General features: G+C 38.4%; 1 protein-coding gene across 2 annotated transcripts in view; it reads right to left on the reverse strand.

The window, feature by feature from the left end:
• Window positions 1–340: 340 nt before the first annotated feature.
• The window catches only part of stard10 (StAR related lipid transfer domain containing 10), a 41,283-nt gene continuing 20,153 nt past the window's right edge, over window positions 341–21,470 (reverse strand). For both annotated transcript variants that reach the window (XM_062068691.1, XM_062068692.1), the window contains 5 exons: window positions 14,471–14,618; window positions 14,288–14,391; window positions 4,755–4,872; window positions 4,111–4,163; window positions 341–1,616 (listed from right to left, as the gene is read on the reverse strand). In XM_062068691.1, coding sequence (XP_061924675.1) covers window positions 1,410–1,616; window positions 4,111–4,163; window positions 4,755–4,872; window positions 14,288–14,391; window positions 14,471–14,618 — 630 coding nt within the window. In that variant the 3' untranslated portion in view covers window positions 341–1,409. The remainder of the gene's footprint in view (window positions 1,617–4,110; window positions 4,164–4,754; window positions 4,873–14,287; window positions 14,392–14,470; window positions 14,619–21,470) is intronic.

The following is a 21,470-nucleotide window of genomic DNA, read 5'->3' on the forward strand; positions in this document are numbered from 1 at the left end:
AAATGTTGCAGTTTATAAATAAAGGTTTATTAAAAAAAAAAAAAAATTCTTAATTAAAAAAAAAAAAAAAAAAAAAAAAAAAACTGCGCATGCGCATAGCATAGATCCAACGAATCGATGACTAAATTAATCTGCAACTATTTTAATAATCGTTTTAATCGATTAGTTGTTGCAGCCCTAATATATATATATATATATATATATTTATATATATATATATACATATATATATATATATATATATATATATATATATATATATATATATATATATATATATATATATATATATATATATATATATATATATATATATATATATATATATATATATATATATATATATATATATGTGATCATTTTGATCTACTAGTTTTTGATCAGATAAAGCAAACATTAGTTTTGAATGATCTCTGTCTTTATTTGTATTCAATGGTTTCTCTAAAAAGTTGGGGGAAACATCGGGAAAAATCATATATCAAGTTGTTTGTGAATAATCAGAGATTATATATCCAGGAAATATCGCAGAGGCCTACTATTGGGCATTGTTCTTGTTTTTCATTAGTTTTTACAAAAAACATTTTATATTATTTTTTTAACCTATAACGTGTTTTTATGCTTATATATGTAAGTAATAATTTTTTTTAACTGTGGTGTGTGAATGCTGCTGAATTTTGTTGTTGTTATATGTATTCCTGGTACTTTGTTTTGCTGCCCTCTTGGCCAGGTCACTCTTGAAAAAAACAGATTTCAATCCCAATGAGTTTTCACCTGGTTAAATAAAGGATATTGATTGGTTATAAAAGCCAGAAGTGGTTCAACAAAGTGTTTTTTGATCATTCCAAAATTACTCTTCAGAATTGAGTGACTACATAATATTTTTAACATCCTCTAACACTCCATAATTATTGCCAGGGGTTGTACACTGAATGGTAGAAGTGACTGTACATGTATGCCTTTCTGAGTGTATAAATGTACTGTGTATGAATCAAAAACATTGTGGAATACATAGTTTTGGCTTCGCTTTGAATGAAAGGTAGAGTGTGTAAACATTTGAACAGTAAATGTTGCAGAAAACATTTCTTCCCCTAACAATCTATTTTGGATCCTGTTTGCAGACTTTGTTTGAACTCTTTTCACAAACATTTACCCAGCTGTAAAAGACAAAAGTACTTACAGCCCAATGCAAGTGGGTGCATGCAGTATGCAAAACAATATGGAGCGTGTTTGCATGAACGCTTCCATACATGTTTTGAGAGTATGAGAAGATATATATTGAAAAGTACAGGGTGTCTGTGCGTGTGTGAAATGAACCTCATCTACATGTAATTGTGTAACAGGCATGCATGCATCCCTGCATCAGTGTATGTGTGTGTATGAATACATGACCCGGGTTTGACTTCAGTGCGCTAGTCACTGTCATCCCTCTCATGGGCCTCAGCCAGGGAGCTTTCGTCAATATTTTCCAGGCTCTCGGCATGCTGAATGCTCAGCTCCGACAGTGGAATGCTGGGTAATGTAGTCTGTTCAGGGTAGAGCCAAGGTTTGAATCCCGGGTTGTGTTTCTGCTTCCACTCGGAATACTTCAAACATGCTTTGTTGATCTTCTTCATTACCTGCAAAGATGACGATACATACAGTTAGGGGTGTAACGATATGAAAATTTCATATCACGGTTGTCATTATTATCGCGGTATTGTTAAATGTGCTCAAAAAGTACTTATTCCCACAATAAGTGACCAAGTTAATTTTTTTAAATGACTAAAATAAATAGAGACAATATTGTGCATGTTTTGTGTTTTAATGCCTCACTGATAGTGTATTAGTTTTGGTATTTCATCTGTTTTGATGGCTAAGCTTTTATTGTTTTAAATATTTGTTTGTACTGTAGAACTTTAAGATGTACCGTACTTTTCAGACTATAAACCTTCTCTCCTTCTCACAGAGACATAAAACAAGCGCACCTTCTTACATACGTCACATACGTATACGCCCTCACGGAGCAGAGAGGTAGCGACATGGGCAACGTTAGCTGTGGTGCGAGTGGTAATACGAGAGAAAGAAGGTGCGAATCTGGTAACAAATGAAGGAAGAAGAATTAATTCCCAAGAAAAACAGCAGGGGGTCCATCGTCTGGCGGTGGTTTGGCTTCAAGCGGGAATATGTCGAACATACAACCGTAATTTGTCAAGTGTGGGGCAAAAGCGTTGCTACCAAAAGTAGCATTACTGCTAATTTGTAGCATCATTTGAAAAGTCACCTGCTAGGGAATGAAGAGTGCTTGAAACTCTGCATGTCAACATCTCCGTTCGGTGCCACACCAACAAAATGCCCAAGCAACCATTTCCACATCAACACCGTATGAAAAAAATAGTCAACAACAGAAGGAGATAACGTCCACAGGAACCTACCACATAACGAAGGATTTGACTTCCTATTATGCAGCTCATTTTTATTTGACACTTATTGAAATATCTTGTGTGACATCATGCACAAAAGTGCACTTTATTTGTTTTAAACTATTGTAGTGGCGTTCTCTACAAAAAGTGCACTTTAATTTAGTGTTGTTTTGATATGTCATCTTAGTGACATCATGCACAAAAGTGCACTCATAGCTTGTTTTAAAATGTCTCTGACAATCTTGCACTTTCCGTTTTGGAAATGACATGAATGTTTGTGCCACTGCTTAATAACTGTTTAATAAATACACTTTTGGTCAATTGACTTAGTTGTGATTTCCCTCTCTGCATGAAAGTTTAAAATGAGCATATATCAATGCAGTATCAAATCAAATCAAATTAACTTTATTTATAAAGCACATTTAAAATTTACCACAGGGGTAGCCAAAGTGCTGTACAATGGGCAGGTTAAAAGATAATACGAGCAAACACAACACAACACAAACAGAGCACGATTTTAAAAAAATAACTAAAATAAATAGAACATAAAAACAGGTTCACAGCAGGTGTATTATGGGGCGCCATAGCAGGATGGATATCACTCAGTGTTAAAAGCCATGGAATAGAAGTATGTTTTTAAGAGAGATTTAAAAACAGGAAGAGAGGAGGCCTGTCTAACACTCAGAGGTAGGTCGTTCCAGTGCTTGGGAGCAGCAGCGGCGAAAGCTCTGTCACCTCTAAGCTTCAGCCTTGTGTCAGGGACCGTCGGTAGCAGCTGATCGGCTGATCTTAGGGATCGGGTGGGGCAGTAAGGCTGAAGGAGGTCGGAGAGATATGTTGGAGCGAGGTTGTTTAGAAATTTAAAAACAAATAGAAGGAGTTTAAAATTGATTCGGTAACGCACAGGGAGCCAGTGAAGGGACGCTAATATAGAATGATGTGCTCACGTCTGCGGGTCTGTGCTAGCAGTATGAACAAGAATGTTTTAATGTAGACACATAGAATCATCATACTGCTGTGATTATATGCATCAAGTGTTCATTCAAGGCTAAGGCAATATATCGAGATATACTGTATATCGTGTATCGTGACATGGCCTAAAAATATCGAGATATTAAAAAAAGGCCATATCGCCCAGCTTTATTTGAAACATTCAGGAAGTATCAAACATGTAGCCAACAAGGTAAAGTGCATTTTATTTTTTATTCCTAATCATTAACCTGACCGTTAAAATTAAGGAATTTGGATTTTTAAACTGAGTGCATAATAGCACTAGTGACAGTGTGTGTACGTGTCTGAAAATGACAGAACAGCTAGTTTGTTGTTGTTTTGACTTTGTTATTAAAAATAAAGTTAATCCATTACACCCTTATGTTTGTTTGTATCGATTCCTAGGTACCGGGAATTGGTACTGTATCGGTTCAAACGTGAGCGGTACTCATCCCTTGTAACACGACTGTTAGCGTACGGAACGTGCATCCTTCCTTATCGCTTCCAACAGCCCATCTGTCGCTTATACGGCGTGCCATTCTGTCTATGTAGTTTACACAGGATCAATTGTGCAATATTTCCCATGTGAAGAGGCTTTAAAAAAAGAGGCCTTCGGGGAGAGGAAGAGAGACAAATGAAGAGAGAGTATCGCGGCTAAAACTGCCACACGAGTCAATAAAACACTTTTTTCTGCATCTGTATTAGCGTGTGAATAACTTACGCGAGGAGCAAAGAAGTGGGAAGACTTGTTGACAACCCACTTGGGTAAAGAACCTGGAAAGAGAGACAAAGTAAGAACGGGACAGAACCAGTACGTTAGTGCAAAATACCAACACATCCAAAATAGTGAGTTTAGAGCAGGGGTTCTTAACCTTTCAGACCCCAGGACCCAACTTATTTGTACGACAGATATTAACACTAATTATTCAATAATTATATCTAAACTACTTATGGTTTACAACCTTGTCAAATGATTAATCACAAATATTTCTTATTTATTTAACAGATAAACCTTGGGCTTAGGTGAGGCGTATTCGAAAAATTAATCAAATAAAGGACTGATGAACAAAAAAATGTACGTACATACAGTTACGCAGTGCTAAAATAAACAAAATCTAACTAAATTAATAATAAATAATCATAATACATTTGTTTCTTCACTAAAATGTCAATTAAATTAAAATGTAGTCATAATTTTTGCACTTGAGAAAATTATCTTGGACTTTAGCTTCAGACTTCTTCTGTTTGTTTGATATAGTCATTACTGCCACAAGTGGTGGGAAACTGTATTACACCCGAGTACGCTGCGGCCCAAACTAAAAGGTGACAACATGAATGCAACAGTGTGTGATGATGGATAATTACCTCGTGGATCTATCTGTGCCATGTACGTGAGGACACAGTGGTTGGGTCCCTGGCTCTGGATCATGTAGCCGGTGTGTATGGATACAGCTCTGACCATGTCCTTTTTAGGCGGATATTTCTGTAAGACACAACACAAAATCCCACATTTTCCAGACGCGTTCAAAGGGATTTCTCTGACTACCTCGTTCTCCGTCAAGCAATGGTGGTTGTAGCGAGTCGAGGCTTCGACTAAGAGTCAAGACTAAACTCATACTCACTCACAATTCTCGCAGTGATGACATATTGTAGCGTGTTTTGATTGATTGATTAAAACTTTTATTAGTAGATTGCACAGTACAGTACATATTCCGTACAATTGACCACTAAATGGTAACACTCGAATAAGTTTTTCAACTTGTTTAAGTCGGGGTCCACGTTAATCAATTCATAGTAAATTGCGTTTGTGTTGATTGAGAACGAGATCGTGGTTCAAGCTGATGACCCTGTTTTTCATGCATGTTTGCTAAGCTGCTAATAGCAACTAAAATAGCACATTTTAAAGCAGAAATTGCTTCTGACAATTTCTTGTGTGACCCAAGCTTGCCACAAGATTTGTTTTTTTTTATCCAATTTGTATAAGTAGTATGGGGTATCCCACCTGTAGAGGGCGCTCATCTGACACATATCCCGACCTAATGAACTAATCAGAGATAAGCACAAATCAATAGGTTCTGATATTGATATCGGTCTGATTGATATCCACATAACTCTACAATCACGGGGGTTTACTTGTGCAAAGCTGGCCGGCCAGTCAACATCTAAACGCCCTCCAATAAGCACACAAAGTTGGTCTTTTTTGTATTTCGGTCCAAAATATTTACAAAAGGTAGACATGGTAGGCTATTGGCAACTAAAAGCTAGCAGCTACACAACAGCTAAGCACACAATAGCAGGCAAGCTCGACATTCGCAATACGTGTCCTTAATTGAATATTGCAATCTAAAACACATTTGTCAATATAATAAACAAGTACCTAAAAAACATAGTTGCATATTACTTCCACATACAAAGTCTCCAATGCAGTAGTGTTAGAAAGTATCCAGTAAAACATGTTCGCATCATTCGACTTACTGCGTGAGGAGCTTAACTTAATTATTGTAGCTACGAGGCATCGCCAAAAACAATTATCACCCCACTTTGACTTAAAGACAGCATATGTCCATTCCCAATGGTTTTTCATATACCTAACATTGTTCTCTGAGTAATTTCACTTGATCAAACCTTTTCTAACACAATACAAAAATAATATAAGTACGGTATTTTTCGGACTATAAGTCACTCCGGCGTATAAGTCGCACCGGCTGAAAATGCATAATAAAGAAGGAAAAAAACATATACAAGTCGCACTGTAAGTCGCATTTTTTGGGGAAATTTATTTGATAAAACCCAACACCAAGAATAGACATTTGAAAGGCAATTTAAAATAAATAAAGAATAGTGAACAACAGGCTGAATAAGTGTACGTTATATGACGCATAAATAACCAACTGAGAACGTGCCTGGTATCTTAACGTAACATATTATGGTAAGAGTCATTCAAATAACTATAACATATAGAACATGCTATATGTTTACCAAACAATCTGTCACTCCTAATCGCTAAATCCCATGAAATCTTATACGTCTAGTCTCTTACGTGAATGAGCTAATTAATATTATTTGATATTTTACGGTAATGTGTTAATAATTTCACACATAAATCGCTCTTGAATATAAGTCGCACCCCTGGCCAAACTATGAAAAAAACTGCGACTTATAGTCAGAAAAATACGGTATGTATGATTGGAGCTGATATTGTGTCGAATCAATATCGGTTTCAGCCAATACTTAAAAACTTGTATCGAGAAACCCCTAACAAAAAATATTTAAAAACATTTTTATTTTTACCTCATTAACCCTTGCACAGCCGCCCTTGGCAATTACCCACGTGGCCTGCATGGCGGTTAATTTGTGTCGTTATTACAACATTTTTTGCATTTGAATTTTGTGAACTGATTTTTTTTCCCACATCAAACTATGATGAGAATTTCATCCATCCATTTTCTACTGCTTGTCCCCTTTCGTGGAGCCTATCCCAGCTGCATTCAAGTCGCCACCTCACCGCAATGAATACAAATTTGTAAGCGAAATTAGTGTCTTAAAAAAATAATTTTGCAAAAATACAGTGTTTTCAAATTCAGCGTATAAAAAATATGTGTAAAGAAGTTCAGTGTAAAAACATTTAGTACAGAAAAATGCAGAGCGGAAGCAATTGATTCTGTCTCAAACCCAGCCAACGAGGTGTCAAGTTTGAAGTCACGTGACTTCAAACTTGTCTTGAGTTTTAACGCAACAACTATTTATGCACACACGTCATCTGAACAACTTGAGTTGTTATACGTCCACAAACCAAGCACAATAACAGCTTGAAATAGTTATCTGGTAAGTGTTGCCTCCACCCAATTCTGTTTCTTTAAAGCTGACGCTCACTAATTAAAACTGGGTTGTGTAAGCTGTCAGTCAATGAGAGACTGGTCCTAATCTAGGCCACGCAAAACCAGCGACAAGGCATTACTATAATTAAATATCCCCTGTAACTATATTTAATATTTCATACATGTGATTCATCAGGATGATGAAGGAGACTACTAATAACTTGGGCGAACTGTAACAAGCCCACAGCGAGGCCATGGAGAAGCAATCAGAACCTCGGAAACAAGAATCTCGTACTTTATCTTTTCACATCTATTTTAGGTACATTCGCTCATCTAATGGGTGACATAGTAGGAATTCATGCTGATAGCGATTGGGAATAAGAGTACCTCCTCAGTTTTGCTGCGTACTGGTTAATGATTACTTGCTTTTAGCTAAACTAACAAGACATGTTTGGCTCTCTGACAATTGGGAAGTGTTTTTAGGTCTTGCAGGCAAGAATGCAGGAAGTATGTCAGTTCAAAGGCTACAACAAACTTTCCAACAATTTTGGCACCCTGGCTCGTTGGTCAGTGTTGATGGGTTAATGTTGCCCATTAGGTTGGAAGCGTTAATGTTCCCACTTAGGGATATTTGTCTTTACGATCTTTTTCCTCCTAATTTTGTTGCTTCCACCTAGCGAGTTCCTTTTCATTTATCGCTAAATTAGGTGAATTGTGAATTATATTTACTGTCATTTCCACATTATAAGCCACTACTTTTTCCCTACGCTTTGAACTCCGCGGCGTATAAAAAGGTGCGGCTAATTTATGGATTTTTCTTCGCTGACGGCCATAATGCACATAGTTTTCATTAAACACATGCAAAGAGACTGAAATGGTGTGTTATTGTTTGTGCTACGGCGCCATCTTTTGGACGAGTTTGACGACTTTAGGTGCTACTGGGTGAATGCCTACCGCATTTACTGCTTTTCAAAGATTTGAACCAGAAGTGCAAGTGCCGTTCCGTCTTCTAATCGTCTATAGCAGGGGTCGGCAACCCAAAATGTTGAAAGAGCCATATTGGACCAAAAATACAAAAACACATCTGTCTGGAGCCGCAAAAAGTTAAAAGCCATATTACATGTGTCATGAGATATACATTTAATTAAGAGGACTTAAAGGAAACTAAATGAGCTCAAATATAGCTACAAATGAGGCATAATGATGCAATATGTACATATCGCTAGCCTAAATAGCATGTTAGCATCGATTAGCTTGCAGTCATGCAGTGACCAAATATGTCTGATTAGCACTCCACACAAGTCAATAACATCAACAAAACTCACCTTTGTGCACTCATGCACAACGTTAAAAGTGTGGTGGACAAAATGAGACAGAATAAAAGTGGCATAAAACACGTCCTAGAAAGTCGGAGAAAGTTACACATGTAAACAAACTATACGGTGAGTTCAAGGACCGCCAAAATTAGTAGGACAAAACGGCGCTCGCCAAATACTCGAATCAGTGAAGCATGTTTAATATAAGCAGTGTGATTTATAACAATTAGGGAGGTTTGTGTCATGTTTGTCCTCCTACAGAAACCATACTAAACAAAAAAATACATTTTTTCCCCCTCATCTTTTTCCATTCTTCATACATTTTTGAAAAATCTCCAGAGAGCCACTAGGGCGGCGCTAAAGAGCCGCATGCGGCTCTAGAGCCGCGGGTTGCCGACCCCCGGTCTATAGCATCCCTACTCGTATGGATTCTTCATTCATCCCTCCAAGCAACATCTGTAAGTTTTACAATATAACTAAAACAATTCATACTTACTAAACTGTCCCATGTCTGATATTTGTACGTGCTATCGTAATGTAACGAAGCTAGCGTGGTTAGCATTAGCTATTATGCTAACACGTTTACGAGTGTCTGTGTTAGTATTATTAACTTCTTTTTGTATGGCTTTAGTTTCACAAATTCCCTAGTAAATTTACCAAAAGGTCACCGTGGAGTTATCGAGTTTGTTTAGCTGATTGGAGCGCTCGCTTCCACAGCTAGTGGGTCCATGACGATGAAGTCTGTTTTGTTTGATCAGCCGTTTTACATACACTGTATATAAATTAGGGCACGTAAATAAACATTTATGTCTTAATAAATCATTTCACAACGTATATACAGTATCTGCGACTTATAGACCTGTGCGACTAATATATATTTTAAAAAATCCTAAATTTAGTGGGTGCGTCCTATTCATAGGTGCGCTTTATAGTCCAGAAAATACGGTAAATACTACTTTTTCCCTAGTGACTCAAAGCGCTTTACATTGTGAAACACATGATCTACAACGCTACATTTAAAGTAGTGTGTGTGGCACTGGGAGCAAGGTGAAGTGTCTTGCCCAATGACACGCAGCAGTGCCGAAAACTGGATTCGAACCAGGAACACTCAAGTCTCCGGGTGGTTGCTCTACCGTATGAGTCACCCTAAATTACTTGATTCATTGACAATCTTAGACATCTTCTTACATGGTTTTGACCCCTACAGTAATTCAAAAGAAAGCTTCATTGTCAGGCTTCTGCGAATATGGATGAAGACACTTATCCTACTTAGTTGTAAGCACGTATGGATGCATCTAGAACCACCGACCAAAGAGGACGCTTGACCATCAATGACCATGTGTGTGGGTCTTCTGCTCATTGCGGGGAGTTGCTAGTGGCCGTGTAATGAACTTCTATCAGTCATCACTCATCTACTTAACAATGGTCATTTTGAAGGTTGGAAAGAAACGACTCTCATCTGCAGGTACAGAATGTTTGTTCCTTTCATGTAATAAACATCATTTGATTCGTTTTTGCTGTCTATTTTTTAAATTTTTTCTCAGTGACCAGCAGCGCTGATTAAGTTTCCAGCTAATACATCAATAATAGTTGTGTGTTTCAGTGAATGGTACAGTGGAACTTCGATTTCTGAACGCCTCTATTTGCGTCCTTTTCGGTTTACGAACCTTTACACCACGCCAAATATGGCTCTTTGTGCGAACCACGTCTTAACGTACGAAGTCTTCATTTGTTCAATTTGCATGCCGCTTGAAGTCATCGAGGGCTGTCATTTTCCTGTTCACGCGGGCACGCCAATTTCGAAGAGGTGGGGCCCCCTAAGGGACATCCTGTTTAGTGTTTACACACAGGCCTGACTATTTCGAAGAGCTTTGACGGCGAGCGGCACTTCTGACTTGTTTATTTCCACAATTGTCCTACCTTGCGCCAGTCAGAGCTGTGTCAGTCTGCCTTAGAAATCACTTTGTGTGATCAGAAACGATTTAAATGTTGTCCAAACTCTCGCAGTCTCGCTGTATAGCTTTGAGCTAACGTTTTAAGTAGTTGGCCTCCAGCTTGCGGCACATTAAGTTCAAGGATTTTATCAGCAAAAGGGGATTTGGTCTGCAACTAGCAATACCAAAAAACATGCTATAGCGGACCTTTATTACAGTTTTTTTTATGGCTTGTACTGTGGAAGGCGGCTGAATTTCCAGTAGCTCTGTAGTTCTAGATCTTTTAAACGTATCTTTTATCTTTATCTTTTATCTTTAATTATTATTATTATTTATTAGATCTTATAAACTTATATTTTATCTTGTTTATGTTTTCCTTGAAGACATAGTGAATCCCTGTACATATCCAATGGATACTATCTATCTATCTATCTAGCAAAGGAAAAGGCACTACCGGGACACAAGCCGATGAAGGATCGCCCCACACTGCTGGTTTGTGCTAACCCTAGCGGTGACTGTAAGGTGAAGTCACTTCTCAAAAACTCCCAGAGTGTTTAACAATGAAACAAATATTTGCAGACACCAGGTAAAATTATTCGGGTTTTTTTTGGTTTTTTTGTAGCAACATGGTGGTTAACGTTTTGGTGCACACCAACGAGACTTTTGTCTGTGTGTATGTGTGTTGACGTTTAAGATTGCTCTAATGTTGTGTTGTTTGGATAATTACCCCCTTGTTATGTTGGTTTGATTATATATATTTACATATAAATATACTGTACATATGTATATGCATATATATATAAACTACCATTCAAACGTTTGGGGTCACCCAAACAATTTTGTGGAATAGCCTTCATTTCTAAGAACAACAATAGACTGTCGAGTTTCAGATGAAAGTTCTCTTTTTTTGGCCATTTTGAGCGTTTAATTGACCCCACAAATGTGATGCTCCAGAAACTCAATCTGCTCAAAGGAAGGTCAGTTTTGTAGCTTCTGTAACGAGCTAAACTGTTTTCAGATGTGTGAACATGATTGCACAAGGGTTTTCTAATCATCAATTAGCCTTCTGAGCCAATGAGCAAACACATTGTACCATTAGAACACTGGAGTGATAGTTGCTGGAAATGGGCCTCTATACACCTATGTAGATATTGCACCAAAAACCAGACATTTGCAGCTAGAATAGTCATTTACCACATTAGCAATGTATAGAGTGTATTTCTTTAAAGTTAAGACTAGTTTAAAGTTATCTTCATTGAAAAGTAAAGTGCTTTTCCTTCTAAAATAAGGACATTTCAATGTGACCCCAAACTTTTGAACGGTAGTGTATATGTATATATATATATATATATATGTTTGCAAAGTGTGCAGTTTTTTTTTTAAATAGAGACTTGTTGAGGCTAGAACCAATTATCAATGTCTACGTTAGCTCCTATGGGGAACTCTGTTTCACTATACAAACGTTTCGGTTCGCGAACCATGTTCAAGAACCAATTTCAGTTTGTAAATCGAGGTTTCACTGTTCCAAGTTTCATCTCTATTATATTACAGTACCCTGAGAAGACAAAATGTTATACAAATGGTTGGACAAGCGGTAGAAAATGGATGGACGGATGGATAGATGTTTGTTCCCAAATGGAACTCGGCTTTTGCCCCCGAATGGAACAAGTTATTCTTGATCTTCAGAACGCTTTAACGTGTGAATTGCAATTCTATAACTTCACTTACTCTCAAATTCCTGATGACCCACTCTGAACACCATCATTTAGTGTCGACCGTCCCAAATCTGGCTGTGGAACTGCAGCCTAAAAGACCACCTGATACAGTACATTCACGCTCTCTGACTTTTGCATTTTTCCATGCAGGAATGCGGAAGGCAAGGTGGGAGTCAACAGCTAATAGTCACATGAGCGGTCTTATCCTTCTGTAAACATTACGTTAGTGAGTTAAACTGCATAGAAGTGGGAGAGAAAACAGAACGGCAAATAGGAAGAACAGAAAATAAAATAAAAGATTAACTATAATGGTCTAAGGGTCACAAAGAATGATTTTTTTGTAGTCTACAAACAATGTAATCAATTGATTTGATCAATTGATTTGATTATTTGTTGAGCATGTCACAACCACACATTTGGAGTTGCAAGAATAATCCAGACATTTGGCAATAATTGGTTCTGTTGCGGACCTACACAGGGGCAATAACTGTTGCACATGCACTCAATAATTATTGTCCATGTCAGAAAATGGAACTCAAGGGAGGTTTCATTCTTGTTTCCCCTCACGTGGTTGCAGATAATCATCCTGCTTGTACATGAGAATGGCTTTTGAAAGTAGAACAACTGAAGCATTGTGGATGTTATAGAGTCCACCTAATCTTCTCTCTGTACATTCAAGACACACAAGTCTAGGGCCACCCAAAAGAACCAAAAGGTCTAATAATAAATATCGATCTAATATCAGCAAAAAAAAATATTTAGGTTAAAAGGCTTATAAAAGTAATCCGTTTGATGTTAGTTTTCGCAATCACATCCTGGAGACATTAGTTCCAAAGGTACATACGTGTATTATACAGTCGCTGACATTTGGTGTTTACAATCCAGTAGATCTCCCGACATTATATCAAGCTTGCAAAGTCTAATATAACATTCACACAATATTTATGTATCATTTTCACAATTTGATTGACAAACTTGAGTATTTTATATGCACCCAATAACGTCACAGTCCGGGAGATTTTTAATTGAATCAGGATGTCGGTTGACAAAGGCAATTTCCGGAAGAGTTGGCAGCTATGCATATATACATGCACACTAGTGTTGTCCCGATACCAATATTTTGGTACCGGTACCGGTACCAAAATTATTTCGTTGCTTTTCGGTACTTTACTAAATAATGTGGACCACAAAAAATTGCATTATTGGCTTTATTTTAACAAAAACTCTTACGGTACATTAAACATATGTTTCTTATTGCAAGTTTGTCCTTAAATAAAATACTGAACATACAAGACAACTTGTCTTGTATTAGTATGTAGGCATACAAAGGCTCCTAATTTAGCTGCAGACATATGCAGTAACATATTGTGGCATTTTCCATTCTATTATTTTGTCAAAATTATTAATGACAAGTGGTAGAAAATGTATTATTATTAATCTACTTGTTCATTTACTGTCAACATCTGCTCATTTTCTCTCTTAACATGTTATATCTACACTTCTGTTAAAATGTAATAATCACTTATTCTTCTGTTGTTTGATACTTTACATTAGTTTTGGATGATACCACAAATTTGGGTATTAATCCGATACCAAGTAGTTAAAGGATCATACATTGGTCATATTCAAAGTCCCCATGTGTCCAGGGACATATTTCTTGAGTTTATAAACATAATATACATTTTTTTTTAACGAACGATGTTGTGATGCCAAAAAATATCAACGTAATCATAGTAGTATCGACTAGATACGCTACTGTACTTGGTATCATTACAGTGGATGTTAGGTGTAGATCCACCAATGGCGTTTGTTTACATTTTGGGGTGGCGGACCGGTACTTTTCAGAGGCGGTATAGTACCGAAAAAGATTCATTAGTATCGCGGTACTATACTAATACCGGTATACCGTACAACCCTAATGCACACATAACATTTTCCTTATATTATAGGACGTTTCATGCGGCATAAAGCTTATTGAACTACATCAACCTTTAACCAGTTTGGCCGATGTGCGTTCATTTGTTGCATCTCGCTGCACTGGTATCTCTGCACACACACAAGCCGCAAAGCCGAGGCCAACCTTATCTGGACGTGTGTGTCGGTGCGTGAACGTACCGCATGTTTCACCGAGTAGTTCATGATGATGTAATCCTTCCCTATTGGCAACCAGGAGCGAAGCGTGACGAAGTCTCTGTTACGGAGTGGATTTGGACACTTCCCTGTTGGCAAACACAAGGAACATGCATTTTATATGCCAACTAAATTAGATTGGCTGTAAAAGGCAACTTTGAAACATACATGAGTAATAACCAACGTCCGCGTTGACCGTAAGTTTGCCGATATCGAAGGTCTCAATGACGTTTGTGTCCCATTTCCTTCTGTATTCAACGTCATGCAGGACATCATACATGGTCTCAGCTGACACCTCCTTACAGATCATCCGACACTGCATCAGAAAGAGAGACAATAGCAAAGAGCAATCAGGCAGGAAAACATTGACAATTTTTCTTGAAAAAGTATGCCTTTTAATACCAATCACAACTGCCGATACCTTCCGGCTGACACACATTACCTTTTTAGTCCTCCAGCTGACAAACAGCTAATCATGAGTAGCTATACACAGTGTGGAGCCGCTCCCCGGGACTTATAATAATCACATGTATTGTGGCAAATAAACTGCATTTCCTAGTTTCTTAAATATCATTATCAAGTAGCTTACCACTGGAGTATGAGGCTAAAAATGGGGCGGCGTGACCCAAATGGTAGAGCTGCCGTTCAGCAACTTGTGGGTTCATGGTTCGAATCCCACTTCCGCTATTCTGGTCACGGCCGTTGTGTCCTTGGGGAAGACACTTCACCCACTTTGCTCCCAGTGCCGCTCACACTGGTGTATGAATGGTGGTCAGAGAGACCGTAGCTGCCAATTGGCAGCCACATTTCCGTCAATCTACCCCAGGGCAGTTGTGGCTACGAATGTAGCTTACCACCGTCACGGGTGAATCTGAAGTGAAGTGAATGATGTGTTCTCAGTTCTCACTGTAAAGTGCTTTGTGTTAGATTAATTGTATCTAAGTTATAACAAAACTTTGTGTTGCCATGAGTTCCTGGCGAGAAGACAAAAGCTGTCTTTGACCCAACCAAGAAGAAGGCTTGTAAAACTCCACTGTGTAGGATAGGAAGCAACATGAAGGTGTTCTGTTTCTTTGATGTATTATAATCCACAGAAAGATTTTGTCTTGACCCGAGAACTACAAAGCGGAGAGAAAGCAGGACCTGCCCAAGTTCCAGGCACCTTTTCTTTGAACTGTTCTGTGACCGAGGGCAACGGCTGTTTACGACCTTTTCTTTGAATTGTTTGTAATCAAAGGCGATGGCTGTTTGCGACCCCCGTCCCTTTAGAAACAGCTGTTGCCATGTAATCAGGGAAATTCCAAATAAAAGAGGAGGCGTACAATCTTTCGTCAGAGCGTGGAACACTGTGCAAGGGTACAGGTGTACGCGTTTCTCCTCATTGAGCCAAATCTAATTCTGTCTCTGTTTAATTCCTTGCTTCTTGTCTTGTTTAATAGATGTCAACAGTTTTTGAACCTGACACTTTGAGTGTCTGGAAAAACGCTATATAAATCTAATCCATTATCATTATTATTATTACACACCAAAAAGCAAGTCGAGAGCAGGCTCAAAGCTAATCTAACAGCTAAACTAGCTTGAAACAACACCAATAGGGATGCACAATTTTGAGAAAAAAAACGTAATTGCCATTTTTGTCGCCAAAATTTTGATTCGATTTGCGATTTTTATATTTTATCCATAAAAATGCATAAAACTGTGAAAATAACGAATGAGAGAAGACCTGTTACTTTTACACTGTCAATCAACATACAGTATTCTTGTTTCAAGGTGCCACACATTAGTACAATAAGCAATCATTTACTGTACAAAATATTTAGCTTTATGCAGACAAACTTAAGAGATTTTGTCCACATCATGATCTTAAACTGAAGAAAAAAAACAATTAAAAGTATACATAAGGGCTGTAACGGAATTGTAGATACTGCGGTATTGCGGTTTCCAAATCCTTACAATAATGCCGTGACAGCTGACGGAATGAGTGTAGTTTTTTTCTGGCGCTTTTGCATTGACCGGTCTAAAAATAAACTACATCTTCCAAAATCCTCTGCGCGCCGTGGGACCGGAGGGCGGGACCGGAAGATGGGGGCATGAAACCACTGGAACGCAGGAAAGGAGAGAAAAGGAGGAAGTGTAATCGGGGTGGATACAAGGAATTGTTTTTTTATGGACATTTCCGATGGCGGCGAAGAAAATAAACAAAAAAACCTCAGTTTCTTGTGGTTACGTAATCGCACTAATTTAAACCTTGATGTCGAATAATCGTGCAGCCCTAACACCAACAAATAAGTGCTAAGCAGGAATGTAACGATAAACGGTAATAATGATAACCGCGGTAAAACTCCCGACGGTTAGTATTACCGTTCTAGATAAAAACTATTGAAAAAAACATGATTGATTGATAACTGCACTTTGATCAACACTCAGGCTGACTGGTGCCAGTTCGCTAGCTTAAATGCTAACATTTGCTAATGCCAAACCTTTCCTCCTCGTATTGTCAGTGTACCGTGAATTCCGGATTATAAACCGCTACTTTTTGTCCCACGCTTTGAACCCTGCGGCTTATATAATGGTGCGGCTAATTTATGGATTTTTTTTTTGTGTTCAATAATTTTCATTAAAGTGTAAAAGGTGTTATTTCTTGTGCTATGGCACCATCTTTTGGACGAGTTTGCTCACTGCAGGTGTTGCTCGAAAGGATTCTTCATTAATCACTCCAAGCAACGTTTGTAAGTCTTAGAATATAACTAAAACTGTTTACTAAACCGTCCCATGTGTGATGTTTGTAGAAGTATTTTCATGCATATTTGCACGTGCTATCGTCATGTAATAAAGCTAGCGTCCTTTACATTAGCTAATTAGCTAAAACGTCTACGAGTGTCTGCGTTAGTATTATTAACTTACAATAGCATTATTTTTGTCTTGTTTCAGTCTCATAAATTCCTCTGTAAATTCAGAGAGACGTCACCGTGGAGTTATTGAGTCTGTTTAGCTAATTGGAGAGCTAGCTTCCGCAGCTGGTGGGTCCATGACAATGACTTCTGCTGTGTCTGATCAGCTGTTTTATTTCCATGTTACTGACACTGTTTGGAAACAATTAAGGTATATAAATAAACATTTACATAACATTTAAGTAACCAATTTCACAACGTATATATCTGCGGCTTATAGTCCGGTGTGGCTAATATATAGGAAAATAATTGTTTTCTTCTAAAATTTAGTGAGTGCAGCTTATATCCAGGTGCGCTCTGTAGTCCTAAAAATACGGTATACATGGGACAGAGGCTTCTGGGGCTGTCCCGCAAGTGCCAAGCACTCAGCATAAATAGATTTTGAAATTTACAGTTAACACATGTGATCTGTATTGGTGTCAGCTGATCTCACTCATGGATGATTGTATCGGCAGCATGAAACTGTTCTCAGAACTTCCCTAATAGAAACTCATGGACATTTATACCTCTGGATTGTTTAAAGTCTCAAATTAGCCTAACATGCAAGCTAGATTCTTAGGATGTCCAATAGCCCAATTGCAATTAATGCATTGTAAGCATGTGATTGTGGATGGATGAAATTTAAACATCATTAATAATACAGTGGGGGCATTTCAGAAATGGTTCTTAACCTTTCAGTGAATTGGAAATCATGTATCAGTGGGAAATGTGTGACATTCCAAACTACAACTCAGCATTACCTTGACTGCTTAATGAAGTAGCTGTAATAAATATGAATACACACAAAAATGTATGGTGTCGATTCTCATTAGAAACCGTCACAAACTCGGTGTTTTATTAGTCATAGTTAATATTGTAAATCCCACATGTACATACTGGGTGTCTCATTCAGTAAAAAAACGTAATCAATCAGACATTATTGTGAGGTTTTGTATTAGTGTTCCTAAAAATCAGATGTACCGGCCCCCAGACACATTTTTTTCTCTAAATTTGGCCCCCTGAGTCAAAATAATTGCCCAGGCCTGGTGTAGCTTGTAGTGTAGCTTGCTACAATTCATTGGAGATAGCTTCCCCTGCCTAGTAGTTAGAGTGTCCGCCCTGAGATCGGTAGGTTGTGAGTTCAAACCCCGGCCGAGTCATACCAAAGACTATAAAAATGGGACCAATTACCTCCCTGCTTGGCACACAGCATCAAGGGTTGGAATTGGGGGTTAAATCACCAAAAATGATTCCCGGGCGCGGCACCACTGCTGCCCACTGCTCCCCTCACCTCCCAGGGGGTGATCAAGGGGATGGGTCAAATGCAGAGGACAAATTTCACCACACCTAATGTGTGTGTGACAATCATTGGTACTTTAACTTTAACTTAGCTACATTTAATCGAGAGTATGTATTTATTTATTTAGTAACTTGTAGCTTAGCTTGCTACATTTTCCAAGTACCGTATTTTTCGGACTATAAGTCGCTGTTTTTTTTCATAGTTTGGCCGGGGGTGCGACTTATACTCAGGAGCGACTTATGTGTGAAATTATTAACAGATTACCGTAAAATATCAAATAATATTATTTAGCTCATTCACGTAAGAGACTAGACGTATAAGATTTCATGGGATTTAGCGATTAGGAGTGACAGATTGTTTGGTAAACGTATAGCATGTTCTATATGTTATAGTTATTTGAATGACTCTTACCATAATATTTCACGTTAACATACCAGGCACGTTCTCAGTTGGTTATTTATGCGTCATATAACGTACACTTATTCAGCCTGTGGTTCCCTATTCTTTATTTATTTTAAATTGCCTTTCAAATGTCTATTCTTGGTGTTGGGTTTTATCAAATACATTTCCCCAAAAAATGCGACTTATACTCCAGTGCGACTTATATATGTTTTTTTCCTTCTTTATTATGCATTTTCGGCCGGTGTGATTTATACTCCGGAGTGACTTATACTCCGAAAAATACGGTAGCTTGCTCATCACTGGTTATAGCCACCATTCTGGCAGCACCATGGCTCTTGGACAACAAAACCCAAGTTAATATTTTGGACCATAAGGGATTGTCCAGATGGGTAAACAGCGACAACCTAATGAGCTGAGTTACTGATGTCTTAAGGTCTTAATAAGTCAATGCAACAAAAGATTTCCTGACTATGAACCTCATCAAACCTTAGAACATTAAACACTGTGTAGTAGGAGTCACATCTGAAAAGCTACATGCAGAACATGTCTGGCAGGGTGTGTCTGAAAACCACTGGGGAGTTCTACCTTAGAACACATGCAATAAATACAAACACAAGCTAAGAGTGGAGCTGTTACCACAGTTACAAGCACCAGAGGGATTTCATGTTAATAATAGGCAAAACAAAAGGCAAAGACACACTTAAGACAAGGATATATAGTATATCAAGAGTCCAAGAAGTAAAAGGAGAGTAGAAGAGGAGGTAAGTGAAACATTGTAAAGAACAAATAGGAAAATGGATTAAGGGCACTTTTAACTGCCAAGTGACATAATTAAAAACCAGCCCAGAGGGGTTTGAAGAACATTCAACTCTCATTTGTCTCCTTGGTGGATTAAAGCGAGAAAAAAATGTCTCAAATTTCAATCATTATATTCTACAATTAAGTTATTTGAAATTGAGATTTTCTGCATTCCCATTCATTAAAACTGTAGCTGAATAGAAAACACCTGTTAGGTAAAGACCAGGTGTCTTCTGTGTTTTCCAGGCCAGGGACCCCTACTTATATATCATGTAAACATTTGTTTTAAATTAAACTGCTCCTAATAGTTATTGATAAATAATAAGTGTAGCGCCGCTAATGACTAGCTAACCACTACTAATTAGGGATGAGTACTGAATCTGGTACATTTTTGGCAACGACCGAATCCCGCCAGTACTACGGGGCACCGTTTCACGTAAAATCCAATGGTGCCATGTAATGGTACCTCGGTCACGCCTGGTGGCCGACTCAGTCAGTGTATCGCGCTTCGGCACTAGGCAATCACTCCAGCAGCACTGAGAGCGGACTCAGCCAAACTACCTGTAGGTAATGTTGCAATTTTCAATGCCAATAAAGTAAATGGCTCAAAAACGCTCTGTGGAAGGGGGCGTGGTTGGCGCGCCTGCTGCAGGAGCGGGGTGTGCCAGGGCCGGCTTTGGAACACAGCTGACAGGTGATTAGATTGCCCAGCTGGGGCTAGTAGTCTAATCACCTGTTATTCTTATCAGTAGCGGCCGGGAGCAGGAGGAGGGGCTTGGAGAGACGGAAGCACGCGGAACACGGAGGAGTTGGACTGAAAAGTCGAATATCGTGCGATAAACTTGATGACAAATAAAACCTTGTTAAACCCGGAACGCCGGTCTCCAGATCATGTGTGTGATCAGCAGAACCCACTGGTGTCATGTCTGTGTTAATCATGTTTTTGTTTTGCTTGGGTTTTGGGCTCTTTTTTTAGTTCCTGGTTGCACTTCCTTGTTTGGTTTGGTTTCCATGGTCACCCATTAGTTTTCACCTGTCTTGTCACGTACCTGTTTCACATCCTCATGTCACGCACCTGTCTCACATTTTCACTAATCATGTCACCAGTATTTAAGGCCATTGTTGCCAGGCAGTCGGCGTGGCGACATCACTCTGTTCACCCTCATGATCCATGCTGCTCTTCCTTTTGCCCCTCTTGTCATGTCAAGTAAGTTTTGTTATTGTTCATAGTTTTTTGCCTTTGTGCTAGTGTTTTGTTTTCATAGTCTAGTTTTGTACTTCCGCCATTGTGCGCGCCTTTTGTTTTCATAGTCAAGTTTTTTTCCCCCCGCTGTGAGCGCTTTTTGTTTATCCCCTTTTGAGCCTTTTTTGAGTTAATATATTAAACATGTCCTCACCTGCACGCCACGTTTGGTCCAATTCCTTTGCACCACGGGAGAACAAACCACGCCACAGACCAAGTCTTGACAACTGGGAGGCAACTTCCACACGCTCCAATGTAAGTTAAAAGGTAGGTTCCACTTTTCCAAAAATGTGCTAACTTGATCTTAATGTATATTGGCTTTGCTATTGATATGTTACTGATTAGCATTGGCGATTTTACATGGCGATGTCAACACCTCCAAATTTGTTAATGAAAACTACAACGAAGATGCACGTCACAATCAAACAGACGGTGCGTGATAAGTACAATATTTACTGTATTAACACTTTTTAGGGCACAACAAAAGACTAACTA

This window comes from Entelurus aequoreus, linkage group LG13, assembly GCF_033978785.1.
Source record: "Entelurus aequoreus isolate RoL-2023_Sb linkage group LG13, RoL_Eaeq_v1.1, whole genome shotgun sequence".
NCBI classification, from domain to species: Eukaryota; Metazoa; Chordata; class Actinopteri; order Syngnathiformes; family Syngnathidae; genus Entelurus; species Entelurus aequoreus.